The sequence below is a fragment of the Sphaeramia orbicularis genome, chromosome 7 (genome assembly GCF_902148855.1).
Source record: "Sphaeramia orbicularis chromosome 7, fSphaOr1.1, whole genome shotgun sequence".
NCBI lineage: Eukaryota > Metazoa > Chordata > Actinopteri > Kurtiformes > Apogonidae > Sphaeramia > Sphaeramia orbicularis.
The window spans coordinates 25334766-25351159 of record NC_043963.1 but is presented as its reverse complement, the minus strand read 5'-3'; the positions used below and the strand labels follow the sequence as shown (position 1 = coordinate 25351159).

General features: G+C 38.0%; 2 protein-coding genes across 15 annotated transcripts in view; both read right to left on the bottom strand.

Moving 5' to 3' along the window:
* Positions 1-350: 350 nt before the first annotated feature.
* aurkaip1 (aurora kinase A interacting protein 1) lies at positions 351-3385 on the bottom strand. Its single transcript, XM_030137879.1, has 4 exons — positions 3289-3385; positions 2735-2840; positions 878-1335; positions 351-648 (listed from the first exon to the last, which is right to left on the bottom strand). The coding sequence occupies exons 2-4, from the start codon at positions 2784-2786 to the stop codon at positions 532-534; spliced, it is 627 nt and encodes a 208-aa protein (XP_029993739.1). The 5' UTR covers positions 2787-2840; positions 3289-3385; the 3' UTR covers positions 351-531.
* Positions 3386-4513: 1128 nt separating this feature from the next.
* Positions 4514-16394, bottom strand: part of LOC115421850 (rap1 GTPase-activating protein 1-like) — a 42734-nt gene continuing 30853 nt past the window's right edge. For 6 of the 14 annotated variants that reach the window (XM_030137817.1, XM_030137820.1, XM_030137828.1 and 3 more), the window contains 15 exons: positions 15705-15805; positions 15418-15547; positions 13864-14019; positions 13291-13362; positions 13121-13207; positions 12806-12946; positions 11552-11683; positions 10101-10178; positions 8960-9069; positions 7799-7921; positions 7485-7620; positions 7275-7386; positions 6963-7042; positions 6348-6395; positions 4514-6207 (listed from right to left, as the gene is read on the bottom strand). In XM_030137817.1, the coding sequence (XP_029993677.1) occupies positions 6387-6395; positions 6963-7042; positions 7275-7386; positions 7485-7620; positions 7799-7921; positions 8960-9069; positions 10101-10178; positions 11552-11683; positions 12806-12946; positions 13121-13207; positions 13291-13362; positions 13864-14019; positions 15418-15547; positions 15705-15805 (1467 nt within the window). In that variant the 3' untranslated portion in view covers positions 4514-6207; positions 6348-6386. The remainder of the gene's footprint in view (positions 6208-6347; positions 6396-6962; positions 7043-7274; positions 7387-7484; positions 7621-7798; positions 7922-8959; positions 9070-10100; positions 10179-11551; positions 11684-12805; positions 12947-13120; positions 13208-13290; positions 13363-13863; positions 14020-15417; positions 15548-15704; positions 15806-16394) is intronic. The other 8 variants (XM_030137822.1, XM_030137818.1, XM_030137819.1 and 5 more) reach the window with 8 other exon arrangements.

The window sequence follows — 16394 nt, the reverse complement described above, 5'->3', positions numbered from 1 at the left end:
CAAATGATTAATGTAACTAGTTTAGTTACACTTGCAACGTCTACGAATGAATACAAAGCAAAACTTGCACACAAGAAAAGCAATGTTATCAAAATAATTATAGTCTATTGGTTAATCTTTCTATTCTTCTAAGATTACAATGCTGACACTTATATCAGCTTCAACTGTGGCATAAATAGAAACATTTATTACAGGGAATGTTACGGTATAATTTATTTTAACCTGAGACATACTTGACAATAGCAATTAAGCATCGGGAGATTGTCATATATAGTACTACACTGCCCCCTGCAGCTGGAAGAGAGAAAATGTAGGCTGCAACAGCATAACGAATTGGAGAAACAGATGTCTTTAGTTCAATAGTTTTTATTGGATAATGTACTAAAAAAAAAAACAGTTGTACACAGATGATGTTGTCATCAGTGAAACATGCTTTTTGCTGCAAGGTGCTGACAGTAGGTTGACTTTTTTCAATTGTGTGTATGATCTGTGAGGAGGAGGTAACACAAACTCAAATTACAGTGTGATTTTTCAGTTATATTTATTTCCGTGCCGTTTAAGGAAGATCTTAGGTGTCGTCCATCCTTGTGGGGCCTTTTTTAGTCCAGCACGTGTCCAAATCCTCTTGAGATCCTCCTCAAACCTTTTCTGTAACAGAGAAGTCCCAAAGTCATATTTATATTTGACTGTATAAATTAAAAATCGTTCTTTTTTTGGTTAGGATTTGGTTACACAAGCATATATCACAACTGTTTATCGTCTGAAGGTGAAGTATGAACATTTACAGATGATACTGGAAAAAAGATCAGGGTCAAGAGAGTAACAAATCATGTTGTGAAATGCCCGTATGATCTACGTTTAAACTGAGAAAACTCACCTGCTTCCTTCTCCCTCTGCCCTCCAGCACTCTCCTCCTCAGGAATTTAGTCCTTTTTTGCAGCTTTTTGTATTTATGCCGATTCATCTTCCGCCGACGGATCTCTATATCATTCTTACACTTAAGTGGTGTGACTGAACCCTCACCATCCTCTAAGACAGGGACCAAAATGGGTGGAAGGACCTTCTCCTCCAGCACTTCTAAATCCTCCTGTGGCGGAGCAGATTCCAGCAAAGGGGGCAGAGAGTAACGCAGGGAGAGCCAGCTCTCCAGAGGACTTACTGACATCTTACGAGGCACGAGAGCCTCGTCAAGTTCTGGCTCAAGCTGAACCCATCGAGGAGGAGATGTGTTGTCTGCTGCTGTTGAGTAGTTTCTCTCTTTATTTGAAGAGCAGTAAGCAGGAAGAACCCGCTGGACAGGGCTTCTGAAAATTTCTCCGCAAGTTTGAAGTGAGCCTGGTGTAAGAGAAAAATATGTACAATCAATGTTTTATATTTTGTCATTTTGACCACAACCCCAAATTAGAAAAAGTTGAAACAGTATGGAAAATGCAAATTAAAAAAGAATGCAGCCATATTAAAATTTACTTACAACTGTATTTCACCGTAGACAGAATGAACACGACATATCAACTGTATTTTATTTGTAAACATACATACATCCGTACATCATGTTCAAGCCACAACACATTCAACGAAAAGGGTGGAACAGATGCAATTTATAGGTAATGATAAACAATGTGATTTGAAGCAGTTGAAGTGAAGAAGTGACTGTAATCATGATTTGGTACAATGGCAGCATCCATGAAAAGTGTAGAACAAAGACAGGCTGAAGATCACCATTTTATCAAAAAATCTGAGAAAATAATTGGATTGTCTAAAAACTATGCTCTTTAAAGAAAGGGTTTGGGTAATTCAACCTCTGGGACTCAATGAATCTGAATGTATTTCAGTAAATGAAGGACAAGGGCAGTAGCTAAACACCATGATCTGAGATCCCTGAGATGGAACCACATCATAAACTGTCATTCGTCTACAGCTGAGAGGCATTTGTGGATGTAACTCCATATATCAGTGCTTTACTAAGGACTGCTACAGTGCTCCTGAACCCATGTGGATGAATGATGTTCTAGGTGCAGTGCTGTCTGAGGATCAGAAATATCAGTGATCAGCTTGTGTCCTTGCCCTTAAACACATTGAATTGCATTCAGGTTCTTAGATTTCTTAATTCTGTTCTGCACAGTAGAGAGATGTATATATTTATTTAAATACCTTTCAATCTTTCTTCGACAAACATTTCATTTAAACATTTCACTAACTTTCAACACATTTAACAAACTGCCAATCCTCTGCCTGTGTTTGATCCTAAAGGACAAGAGCTTTCCTGAATGATACAAAATGATGATTAAATCATTTCAAACTACACTGAATTCATTATCATTATCTAAACTGCTCCTGTATCTTTTCTTGTATGCATTACAGCCTTAATGTGAGAGGTGAGAGGAAGTTGACCAGACAAAACTTTTTTTTTTTTCTGCATTCATAGAGGTTAGCATGAAACACAAGTCAAAAAACAGTTTAATGTCACTACATTCCATACTGTGTATTTCATTTCTTATTTGAGGTTGAACAATACAAACCTATATTTAGAAAAGTAGAGTCTACTCTTAGTTGGTCTACTGCTAAGCATAAACCTTAACAGCATTTGCCATAACAGTGAATGATGAATCCACCTGTCACTGAAACATCTTTGGTAAAACTTAAACAATACAACCCTGTGGCAAGGTTTGATTTCAGGGATGACGTATTACACGTTTCAGTTTGACCAAAGTGTGGACTGGTTTTTCATACTTACATGTTGCTCTGTGTAATAAACCCAGACGAGATAAGAATTTAGAGGTGAACATCTTTGATGATCATTCACATGAAGTCATTAGGAATGCCTTGACTGCTCACTTATCCTGTGGATATGAGAAAAATATGTATTGCATGTTTAAAGGTTGTTATCCAGAATCACTTCAGGATCAAATGTTGACAGCACATCGAACTAGAAATTTATGACATTGGGAATAATTTTACCGCTTCTCTTCGCTTATTGAGCAGTAAAACGTGCCCAAATGTAATGCCCTAGGATACCGAGCCCGTTAATTAACAGCAATATAGTGAAACCATGCACTACTCTTTTTGTATCACTTAAAACATTCACATTTAAATGGATGCTTAAAAATAAACTGTATACTTTCATTACGCCGGTATAAGACTTAGGCTGATGCTAATGCTAGCTAGCTAACGCTGTAGATTCCCCTCGGACCTAAATTCATGATATTTTTGGTTGGTAAGATAATAATTATTTATGTATATGGCCCACATTCAAGAAAAAACGAAATATCAAATTAATAAGTGCATTACCTTGCAAAACAGTACAGTGACCGGACATGTATAAGTTGGTAGCTCTTCAATGTGACTCCGGTAAATATTTTCCGGTCCGACACAAAATGAATCCACCTCCTGTTTCGGAGCGTTCACAAAGGTTCCGCCTATACAACTACTACTACTACTACTACAAATAATAATAATAATAATAATAATAATAATAATAATAATAATAATAATAATAATAATAATTTATTTTATTTATTTATTTATTTTTTATTGGATATGTTCAGTATTGAAGGTCTAACAAGCACCATTACTTAAAATTACCCATAATTATTCATCTCAAATGGACAATGTCATTACAAATTACATGGATTGGTCTACTAAACGTGGATATAGGAGACTGTATCACATCCAAATAACCACAATGAACAAATATACAGAGAGCAAATTGCCTGGGGTTGTCTGCAGCTTGAATGACAGTGATAATTCCACACATAGCAAATAGCCTCGTGTTGTGCAATCCAAATGATATGTAACACAATCAAGAATAGAGCAGGGTGTAATATTGCATTTGGATGCATGGCAAACATTAGTAGGATACTGTGCTAGAGTAGCCTGTATGTGTGCGTCTGAATGTTTAATATCTTCATAAAGCAGTGGTTAAAGCCCAGACTCACAATGACTAACTTTTTATTTACGGTAAGTATTAAAGTTATTCCCCACATGGGAACCTACATGTTAACAATGTACAAAAAGAAAAATAGAATCTAACCCGACAAGAGAAGAAATACTATTTCCCAAGGTCCTCTGTCATGTGTCACTTGTACTTTTACCAGTGTAAGATGGTAGACCTCATTTGTCAAGACATTTTTAAGCATGTCCATTAGAGGATTGTGTATGGATACATCTGGAAATCCCATTACACCCACAATGTAGTCCAATTTTATTTGATACACTACAAATGCATGCTTCTCTCTTCCATGTGGCACAGTTGTATAACCAAGGAAGAATCCACTTTTAGATTGCTCCAGTTTTACATACTTGTGGGCAGCCACATCAAATCATTTATTCATGGGGCTTTCTCTCTCAGTTTTCATTAAGACTGTGGAAAATGGAGCATCTACAATGTATAGGAATTCCATAGCAGTGATTTTTATTCTGTGGTTTTCAAAGTTGGGCTTTTTTTTTTTTAAGAAAACCACACAATACTGACATTAACTACAGTTCAAAGGAAATCAGAATGCGTACAGTGGAATTCAAGTTCTCAGCATATTTATTTACAATAAAAATAACAACAACAAAACATTCATGTCATTGTAAATCCTGCTGGCTATTAAGTATTTACTCTTCTGTCTAAACATACACCAACAGTTTGTGATGATAAGGCAACTGAAATGATCAGCTGGAAGCTTTTCCCTTTTACAGAACAGTCTGAAAAAAACTTTTAAAATCAGTTTATTCGAAAAATTGTTTCAAAATAATATTCAAAGTTAAGGATATGAGAAAAAATACACTGGTAACTTGGCAGTATTTCCATGGTGTTGGTCATTTCATCTTCACTCAGTGGCCTATACATTATATATTATGTACTCCAATGCAACCTCTATTTACAAAATCAGTAGTTGTGTTCAGAGCTATTTTCCCACCCAAAAACAAATAAATATTCACTGTTTTATTAAATTGCATTTTAAATGTACTGCGCAAAAAGAGATCTGACCCCTGAAAAAGACAGAGCTATACAGATGCAGACATTATAATTTACTTCAAAGCAACACTAACAGTATAAGCTTATGACAGGAGGCTGCATGTAGTCACCATAGAGGTACAGTATAACAGATGTACACCATAAATGACACTTCAACCAAATCAATAAATAAAAACATATAAAGAAAAATGCAACTTGGAACAAAATGTAGACACTTACACCAACTGACAAGATGATCAAAGCATTCAGATCAGTCAATGAAGGATATATCCTTATATTACTTTATAGTAGACTATACAGACAGTGGGTAGCTGCATGGCACCACCACATTTAAGAAACTAGTGTGCTTAAAATTATACTGAATATATTAGTTGTACATTTAATTTTCTAATACTGCTGTCCCATTTTTGGCTATGAATCATGTGGATCAAAAAAGTGAGGTAAAATAAAAGGGACAAAGTAACTGAGGTTTTAAGGCGATTTCATTTCATTTTGCAAATGTGTTATCTTCATTGTTACCTTAAGTGTTAAACTGGAAATCTAATATTATGGAGATTTAAGTGGCTGAGGAAATACAACAATCATGGCAGCTATACAATGGTTAGACATCTATTAAAACAGAAGTCTAACTGTATACTTGGGCAGCTACTATATTACCTGTGTTTGGATTTTTGCCACCATAACAGTCACATTTTACAACATCCGCTAGAGCAATCCTATCAATGTTTTGTTAAAAAAGAGTACTGATGTGTAATATTTGGTTTTACTCTATGTATACATTAGAGATCTTTATTACAACTTGTTTCCTTAAAAAAAATAAAACAAAATTTAAGCACTTATGACCCCTTAAAAATCTCTACAAACAGCTCAGTGGTACTGTCTTTACCCTGTATAGCCAGCACAACTAAACTTGAACAACACATAGAAGCAAACTAATATATTTTACAAATAAAACAGTTGAATTCATAGGTAAATGGGTGCTTTAAAAACAATCAGGTTACAAAATTACAACTAGGCAACAGACGTGCGAACAGGCAAAGATGAGAGTGAAAGGAAACAACATTGTGCAAAAGCTGGCCCCTCTTTGTGCGTCTTCTTCGCCAGCTCTCGCTTCACAGAGCAGCAGACTGGCCTGGCTCCACCTGCCTCCACTCCTCTACGCCGTCTTCTTCCTTCTTATCATTGGTCATGGCAAACGCCTGTACTCATCTCATCTCCCAGAAGGACTGTGACTTATGGGAATGCTTTGAAAGTGGCAAACACATTGGATTAAAACTCCATCAATAAGTAAGGTGTCAGAAAATTTAGATTGTTAATTGTAGTAATTTAACATTTTCATATATTTGTGTGGTCCATGCCTAAATACTTTAAATCCATGTCTTACCTGAATATGGAGATCCAGGATACAACCAGGTGACTGAGGTTAACAATTCTGCAGATGGAAATGCATAGACATACATTAAAAAAACAGCAACAAAACATTATACAGTTACGGAAAAAATTATTAGATCATCAAAAATCATCAAAAACAATGGTTATGCAATCAAGTACCAATTCCTGTGTGTATCGTGCAACTAAAACAGACAAAAAAGAAAATATGGAATGCCTTAAAAGCACTGTTTTTGGCAGTACAATGCCATAGCTATTGATGTAAGAACTGAAGTGATTTTGGTTATTATCAAGAAAACATGGAAAATGGCTAGATATCAGCTCTGAAATTAAACTCGTAAGAGCTTTTTTTGTTGTTTTTGTATTTGTCCAAACAGATGTACCTTTAGTTGTACCAGGCATTAAAATGAACAAGAAATTGAAGGAAGCAAGGGTGGTCTAATAATTTTTTCCACAACTGTATTAAAATGCAGCGCTGCAGATCAGTAGAGCAGAGACACTGTATAGTTGCAGCTATTCAGTGCAACGCTAATTCAAAATGACAACATTAACAGTCTTAGAACAATTAGTGTGATGTTGATGGTTCTTAAGCCATGTGAGTTTTACTCACTGATGAGGACTGATGATCGTGTGGTCGTTCCAGTTTGATACGGATGTCTGTCCCCTTTCCTCGTTCAGGTTTACCAGGCCCTGATGGAAAGTCCCACAAACAGTCATATACAGAATATGCTATAACACAATCACCTGTTATAACTTTTGTAATACGCTAAAGATGAACTGAAATATCAGTAAAATACAAATGTCCATGATTGTCCTATTTCTTCTTCCTTTATTCTCCTAAACCATGCTCCCTTATTTTGAAAGCTTTAATATCATGTGGTGTCAAGTCGGTGTCAACTTCCTGGATCTGCTTTTTCCTCACCTGGGGAGCTACCACGACTGGTTGTACTGGTGCTGCTCATGCTGTCCTCCAGCCAGGTGCTGTAGGTGAGGGAGTCTCGCTTGTGAGGAGTCCCCGCAGATGACAGACTCTCCTGGGGAGTGTGAAGAGGAGATTTTAGACTGGAAGACAAGTATCCACGACACAAATGTTTGTCTTGTACACACATGCACATCTGACTGTGCCACTCACCATGCCGGTATCATAGTCCTCTGTGGCCTCTGTTTCGTTCTCCTCCACCACACTGGCGAAGCTGCTAGCGTTGGAGGAGGAGCGGGAGAGGTCATGACCCTCAGTGATGGATGGGGCCCTGCCACCAAGATAAGAACTACACCCTGGGTTAACCACTCTCCACACAGCCAAGTCTGAATTTATCTTATGTTTGAGATACAGTCATTTAACACGCTGCAGCGATGGTTGACAACCCACTAACACACAGTTAGTATGATACCACAAAGGTATCGCTTATTTGATTCATATTCATATCAAGTGTCAGTTTTACACACCTGTTCTTGGCAGTTGTGAGCACCTCAGGAGAGCTCTGATTGGACGAGTTGTCAGATTTAGGATCTTGAGAGACGTGACCACTGTCAGGGGTCTTCTGGGTATTTGGAGAACTCTCTCTACTGCTGCATTAGAGATGTGGAACAAAAAATCACTGATCACAAATAAGGTCCAACAGACAAAAGCAACACATTGATATTCTAATAAAAAAATTCAGTAAACTTTAATTCTAAGGCTGCGATCAATCAAAGACTTAGTGCTCGATTTGGATTTTTTGGCCAGATCTGATGTTTTGTTTGGCTTCACACATTATTTTTTTTAAATGTATCTGATGCTATATTTCAATGTAAACTAGTCACTATCCTGAGTTGACCAGCATGAATATCCTGATGAGGAGGATGAGGATGAAGGGAAACAAAGTTAAGTGGGAGTTTTGCCAGAACAGAATTATGAGGAATGAGATACACAGTAAGTTGAAATAATTTCTATATGAATGAGATGGCATTGCAAAAAACCTGAGTTGTATCTTATTTGGGACCACATAGTCATATTGAACAAATAGCAGATTCCATATCATTTGTGTTGTACACATTTGACTTCAATGTAGAGTCTGAATAAGTTTGGGCCACTTTTAGATTCAGTCTCAACTTGTCCTTATTTAATGAATCTGAAGCTTTGCCACCAACGGGGCAAAGCTTCAAAATAAAATATGAGAGATAAACAATATAGTGGTGGCCTATGCATCCACTTACAAAATTCAGCATAGCATTACTGTGCAAATGGTACTGGGAACTATTCCGGTAAAATAAGGTTGAATATTTCTGTTGGATTCTCCTATACCTTTTGTCTGCTATCTATGTGAGCTCCAAATACCCCTTGAAAATGGTAGGTTTTGACATTTTTGGAGGGATTTAGTAATTTTAATATCCTGACATGCGCCCATCTTCCACTAAAGCAGCTTCTCTCTGCACACTATTTTGCAAACGCACTGTTGCAGAATACTGTGCTTCGTGCTGCCCAAGAACTAGTGGAACTACCCAGATAACTTTTACCTCTATTCCAGAATGATAGTGGAAGATGCCAGACTTACAGCACTGGCGCAGTGCTAACCAAGCATGAAGATAGGTCTGGCTATGTGAGATTGTGAAGGAGTCTTCTCTCACCTCTTCTCTTGGACTTCTTGAATGTTTTCGATGCCAATGGCACTGCTTCGCCTGGAGCTGAAAGGACCAGACTTTTTCCTGGTTGGACTTTTCCCTGGTATGATCAAGGACTGCCATGGAGAGAGAAGAGACAGTCAGAGTCAAAGTTAAAATACTTCAAACCTCTTTAAATAATATTAGGCTTGGTGCGTATCAATGCATTCATTATTTACATAGTAGAAAATTTCTTATTTGCTCTTCAAAAGAGATAATGGCCATTTAATTTCATTTTTGGTAATTCACTTGGAAAAATACATTTAAAAGTATGTAGCTCTAAATGATCAGACCATCGCTGCTCTCTGATGAAAAAGAAGTTAAAATATGCAGTTAGCAGCTTAATGTCAAGCACCAGTGCCAGTCTTTCAGCCAGAGCAGAGCACACTAAGGCGGGAGATGAAAGATGGATTTAAAGGCTCCAGGCCCTACCACTAAATATGCTTTCTCAGCGACTGCTTTGTTCATTCAATCTCCCTTTTAAGGCTCTGAAAATAAGGACTTGAAAAAGCCTTTTATTCAATGTGGCTTCAAAGAGCAGGAGGAGGATTCTTTTTTTTCTTTTTTTTTTTATACAATTCTTCAGTAAGGGGGACATTAAATCATTAATATTCATTTTTTTTTTTAAACAAATAGAGAATTAAGCATACTGGGATTAAAACACAGATTAGTCAAAAGAAGCTAAGTTGAAAACACACTGCAGTAAAGCTGATAGGAAAATGAGAATAGAAACAGAATCCTCAACTTTAAGTCTGTAAAGAACTAAGAAGCAGCGTAAATAAGAATTTTAATGTCTACGTACTATATTCACATTACAAAGCTGCTTATATTTTAACATATGAGTGCTTCTGCTATTGTAGTCTTGTATAAAACCTAAATAATTCAAATTGGTGGATTTAATGTGAAAATTTGAAGCCATAATATCTAAACCAACTCTTAACACTTATTATAATTCACCTTGTGTTAAACGTTTACTATGTGCTACATTTAATGCACATTAGGGTCTTAAAATGTACACTATAGACAGTGTGGTCATGATGCATTGAAGCCATGCAAACAAAATCAAGCAAAGAAGAAAGTTAGAGTGTAGTTAGAATTAGACATGAACCTCTTCTACTGTTCCTATCCCTATGGCACTGCCTCGACGTCCATATTTACTGGGACTTTTGCCTGGGACAAGCAATGACTGAGCCACACAGATAGAGGAAGGAGAGAGAGAGAGAGAGAGAGACAGACAGACAAATAGAGAGAGAGAGAAGGAGGGAGAGAAAGGGACAGATGAGGACAGAGGACAAAAGGGAGAGAGAAGGGTAAGGGGGAAGAGAAAACATGAGATATATACAAATATAAATGAGATTTCATGCAGTAAGTCATGTTGTTCAAACAAAATACAAAGCATGTGTTAACTGCAGAATACAAAGGGCGACATTTTGGCTCCATGGGAACAACACAGGCAGCTGAATGGGAGAGAGAAATGATGAGCCAGTTATGTGAGTCACACGCCTGTGAGGAAGAGGATGAAGAACAGAACAAAACAGCCAAGGAGGACATTCAACATGTTATACATCAGATCTCATATCAAGACAAGGTTAGGGATGAAAAGCAAGCTTCAGTTACTATATATCTACTAATAGAGCATGTGTGTTAATAATAGTCCTGTTAGTTAGAGTGGAAAATTAACCATTGATCCTTAAGAATGGGGCATTGGTGTACTGAAGCTTGGACTTCTGACTTTGTCTACAACACTGAAATATCCCACTGATACTTAATTCAAACACATTCAAGTTTCATGATGTTCACCTCCATACAAATCAGTACATTTTATCAAAATGATCCAAAAAAATGAACAGTTTGTGCATATTGTACATTACATTAGCAAACATACATATGACCAGTGTTAAGTAAAGACCTTATACCTCTTTAACGGAAAAGCGTTGGGTTCTTTACCGTCAACTGGAACAATGCAAAGCTGTGAAATACTGTGTACTGCAGTGTTTTAAGTTCATTAAACTCAGAAATGCCAAAACTTTGAAGGCCACAGGTAAAGGTCTTTACTTAATGACAGATAATTTCAGTTTTAATATGTGATCACCAAATATACCCTCAAGCTTTCACTGGCATCTCATGCGTACACACACTCGTAAACACAGGATTTAACCCACATTCATTAAAATTCAAGTGATTGCTAATGATCAATCCAAAAGCATGGGGATTTAGATAATGAGAAAACAAGAAAAAAAAACAAACATTAGCATTAAAACAGCTCTAAACCAAAGAACAAATTTATCTTGTGCCCTGGAATGATTAAATTCAGTGAGTGTCCAGTCCATTTTGTGGTGGGAAACAAAGTGCAACTGCAATGTGGAAGCTAAGTTTAAGTTTCAGGCATAAACGCTCTACATGAGCATCGCAGGTGCAGCCCATCTCTGTGAGATGTTAGTGCAGCAGGCAAGTGAGGGAGGGGGCATAAACTGTACTAGAAAAGCTGGGGGGTATTAAAGAGGCAGAGGGAGCGAGACTGGCCTCACTCAACACCAGGAGGCGTGGCACTGTACTTACTATCCCTGGGAATTTGGGGCTGTCTGCGGGGTTGTGGTTAAAGTTGCTGCTGAGGCTAGTGGAGACTGTGTGTGGCTTCTTGAGAGTAAGACCCATGGCGTCCATAGATTGGCTCCTGCTGCGGATCACCCGCTACAGAGAAAGACGAGGAGGAGGATATTCATTCAGATGGCACTGACCCTTGTGACCACTGAGCATCGCAGTACGAAGAAGAAGCTGAGAGGAGCCTCGAGGCTGTCCCTGAACGCTGACCACTACAGGCAGAGGGCACTGGTCTGACGTTAATCCTGACAGACAAGGAAGCGGCGGAGAACACTGCTAAGCTTTAGTGCCCCGAGGGGGGTTCAGATGAGTCGCTACATTTAGGTAGGTGGTAAAGAGGAGAAGGGAAATAGAAGGGCCAAGTGGCTCACAGATGTCTGACCACACTGAGATTAAACACAGCCACAGATGTTTAAAGCCCGGTGCACTTTTTGCAGACATGGAAAACACAGGAAAAGCAGTGGCATCTGATGGCGAAAGAGTCATACCCATTCCTTTTATACTGACATATGAAAGTGACAGATTCTCTGGAATAAGTGACCAGTGACTGCAAACTGGGGCATGCAGAGAAAAAAATAGCACAACAGAGCTGGGAAGCATGTGGAAGGAAAGCTGAGGAGCCAAGAGCAGTGTGTTCCAGAAGGTAGCGTCTCTTCATTGAGATTAGCAGAGAAATAGAGAGAATCGATAAAGCCCCCACAGCACAGCCGTCTTCATACATGTAGAAAGGAAAGCAGTCCTGAGAGACTGCCAGAGAGAACACATCCAGTTTTCACATGCATAGAAGGAACATTAAACATCCGGTAAAACAGCACTGACTCCTACTCAAAGTCACTTAATCATTTGCAAACATATTTTCCTCTTTAACAGGTCAAATAATGGCTAGCTATGAATTCGACTAAAACATCAATCTACAATATATAAAAGGGGCTTTTGCTTAGTTTATCAAGCCATTTTCTTTCAATTTGTGTTAAAACATCCCGACATATTGATCACGCTATCATATTAACATTTTAACCCTTCATCAACATTAAAAATCCTTTTGAAAAGGTCCAGAGGGTCTAAAATGTCACTTGTGATATTACTAATGTTTTGGTCCCTCCATATGTAATAATATGAATACTTGTGAGGAAATGTTAATATAATAGTATGATCAATACATTGTGGAGCTGAGGAACAGAGGTGTGCCTCTGTGGAAGCCCCTCCGGTTACCTTGAACGACTCAAAGAAGCCCCCTCCTCCTCCACTCCCATTTTCCAGTTTGTCATCTTCGCCTCCGACACCCATCATGGCCTGGCTGTTTATATGGAGCTCCTCATACAACGTTTCTAACAAGGCAGACCGTGTTCGCTCCTTACGCGCACGCACGCACGCACGCACGCACGCACGCACGCACACACACACACACACACACACACACACACACACACACACACACACACATATTCACACATTAATAATGGATCAAAACAAAGGGAAGTGGCATACAGCTCTAGCTGACATGTTCAATTCTTTTCAATAACTCACCTCTAATTTGGCAAATTTCTCAGCTTTGTAGCATGCATACTCTGCATTGATTAGTTTCGTGAAAAGGAATTCATGGAATTCAGGACCCTGAGAGAGAATAAACAGAAACAGAAGGCATCAGAACTGAAACACACAGGTTAGAGAATGCAAAAAGCTGGTCTCTGTCTTACCTTTTTAAAGATAGCAGGGTTTGGAAGGGCGGGGCCAAAGAAAGGTACATCATCCCTCGCTGTCACTGATACCTAGAAATGTAAAACAAGATGAACAAGAGGTGCCAGGCACAACAAACCTCACCCCTTGCACGTATTGTTGCTTATTTTGGCATCAATCCATCTGATGTTATCATGTCTATGCATGTGCTGATGTCAGCATATCAGTTGCCTCTATATATGTGTGAAGTTTGAAGTAAATTGAAACAAAATTGATGCTGTAATAGACATTTGAAATTTTGCCCATTATATGTAAATAGGAGGGGAAAAAAAAGAAAAATTCATTAAAAATTTGAACTTTTACCGACTTTTCCCAAAATATAACCACATCTATTCTGGGTCACTGGTAACCTATAAACCCAATTTGATATGAATTCAACCAAAAGTTTTGCTACTAAAGTGTTAACAAACAAAAAAAAAAAAAACTGAACCAAAAACAATACCCCTTGCCTCCCCTTTGGGGGGGGGGGGGGGTAATTATCACTAGTCATTAAAAAGAATCAGAATAAGGCTACAATGAGAAAAATACATCACCTTGTAAAGCACATTATCAGAGCAGGGGTTCATGACTTGGACTACAATATAGGCATGGAGAAAGTTGGAGGCAATCATATCTGGAACAAATGGAGTGTTTTCTTCTTGGAATACGATGGCCACAATATCATTTCCTATGTGCCTCTTTCTCTGCAGCTGCAACATAAAAATTACATTATTATTTAGAGAAAATTTAATAATTAGCTTCTGTGATGAATAGTTATCCAAGATAGAAGAATGCTAATGATATTTGGCTAATAATTAGATGTTTGTGGCCTGCAATGAGACTGCGGATGAAAATGAGCCTTAAAAGCTTCCTCTGATGATAGAATTCATGACATTTTGGGGGGACAATGTGCTACTTTTTCCCATGTATTCACATTTTTCTGAACTTTCACCATTAGAAATTAACAAAATTGTTTTTTTAATATATATATTTTTAACATATATTTAGTATGATTCCTAATGGATTTTTATTGGTAAGAACACTCACAAATAAAAACAAAATTATGCTGTGTGTTGCTTACTATTAAAGCAATGAAAATAGTCCTTTAAATTAATTTCCATTTAAAAATCAACAATAACATTCATACAGATTTTCCCTCTCAATTTTGGAAAACAGATTTTTAATTAAACATAATTTCCATAAAATGGACCAGTATTATTAAAATAATCAGTATTCCCCTGTCTTTGGCTCTGTGCTGCTGAGACAGCACAGCAGTGTTTCCTCTGTTGTCTTAGTCTTATTGAACACATTATGAAATATATAAATAAAAGCTAAATCAAGTGCTTTATAAATGTTCTTCTTGTCATTTCTATCCAAGAAAAGGTGAAAACTGAGCGCCACTGCAACCTATGGCATAGTTTGCACACTGGCAAAATGTTTCCATTCTGTATCACAGATTAATCTATTCACTGTTGAAACACACAAACAGTGAAAACACAAAGCATGTAAAACAGACATCTTTCAGAATTGCAGTCTCATGGTGTGGGCAGCACATTGTTATAGCACAACAAAAGAAGATGAATTGGAAATACCTTGTCTCTGATTTATGCAGAGTATGAAAATAGAAATGATAAATAATCATAAAGTAGTGCTTACTCTTCACGCCTAACGTCTGACCGCTGAAGCATGTGTAACACCACCAGGGAGTGCTGCTTACTCTGTTAAAGCACCGATTGGCTCAAAGGAGCATAACTCCCACTACAGCCTCATCTGTGTTTGTACAAACCACGATAGCAGTAACAATGTATGAGCTTGTGCAAATTAATTAGTATTTGTGTGAGCAGGAGTAGGACTGTGCATAAATTCACAGTGACAGAGGACTTGTGCTTATATATGCAGAAATAATGCATACATTTAGGGTGATTCATGTGTACTACTAGTGTTTTTTTTGTTTGTTTGTTTTTTTTATAAATGTATGCCTGTGGCGTTGCTTAGCATCAGGAGCAAGGAACATGCAAAATGTGGTACTAAGATACCCAGAGGAAACCTGTCTGACTGCTTTATGTGAGTTATGAAAGGTGTGTTGATCTGGTATTGTATTACAGTACCTGCTGGGTGTCCCCTTCTGTGTAAGGCAGCTTTGTGGACACATGGAACATGACCTCTTTGTTGCGGTAGTTGCAGTAGACAGATTCTGTGCCAGTCTGCCCGTGAGTCACATCTAACCCTCCTCGGAAACTACAAGCACACACAGCCATATCTAACAGGATATTCTCTGCAGTCACAGCAGAAGCATGACCATCATCCCTGTAGTTAGCCTGATAAAATGACACATGCAGCTGGTAACATGTTGTGCAGAGTATGTTTATTAGCTTCAAACCACAGAGGTTCTTACCCTTTAAAGTTGTGCAGCTCAATTTTCTCTCCTACAAACTCCAGGAATTCCACAAAGGCAGGACTCTCTACACTGTTACCAAAGAGCTCTTCTTCTGAAGTCTGTAGCCAGGGAAAAATGACTCATAATTATCAATGTTAGGAGGAGATTACCATGTCTTCAGCTGTAAGTTAAGAAATTAGACAGTAATATCCCATAATATTGTTACAGCATCAGAAAGCAAGAAGATTGTGGGGGTTAGGGTTTGTCTGCATCGGAAATGAAGAGAAACAAAGTGTCATCACCGCAACATATTGGTAGGATCACTAACTAATTTTACAGGGAAGCTGAGTGCACTCCAGATACACTTCATTTGCATTTAAGGACACATTCATTTATAGATAGACTTTAAGAGGGCTTGTGCAATAAAGATCAGCTGTGACTGACAGCGAATTATCTATTGTTTCCAGCTGAAGAAGTGATGTTGAACAAGCTACTGGACATTTGTGTTTTGTTTCCTTTATGCTGTATGCTTGTTTAACATCATGTTTTTTTTCCACTTAGCTCTCCCTTACTGGATATAATATGGCCTCCTGATGTATTTTAACTTCTGCAGGCTTTAGGAAACAGCAGTGAGGATCTTTACAAACTGAGGTCTCATTTCAAAGGTACAAGTGTCCTCAGCAGAGCATTAAATGGCTCTTCTACCCA

What these genes read in the sequence shown, in the direction of transcription:
- aurkaip1 (XM_030137879.1), bottom strand. Translation starts at nt 2,786, where the DNA reads ATGTTCACCTCTAAATTCTTATCTCGTCTGGGTTTATTACACAGAGCA. An exon ending in TTTATTACACAGAGCAACAT is followed by an intron (nt 1,336 to 2,734) that starts GTAAGTATGAAA and finishes CTCTTACACCAG; the next exon opens with GCTCACTTCAAACTTGCGGA. An exon ending in GCAGAGGGAGAAGGAAGCAG is followed by an intron (nt 649 to 877) that starts GTGAGTTTTCTC and finishes TCTCTGTTACAG; the next exon opens with AAAAGGTTTGAGGAGGATCT.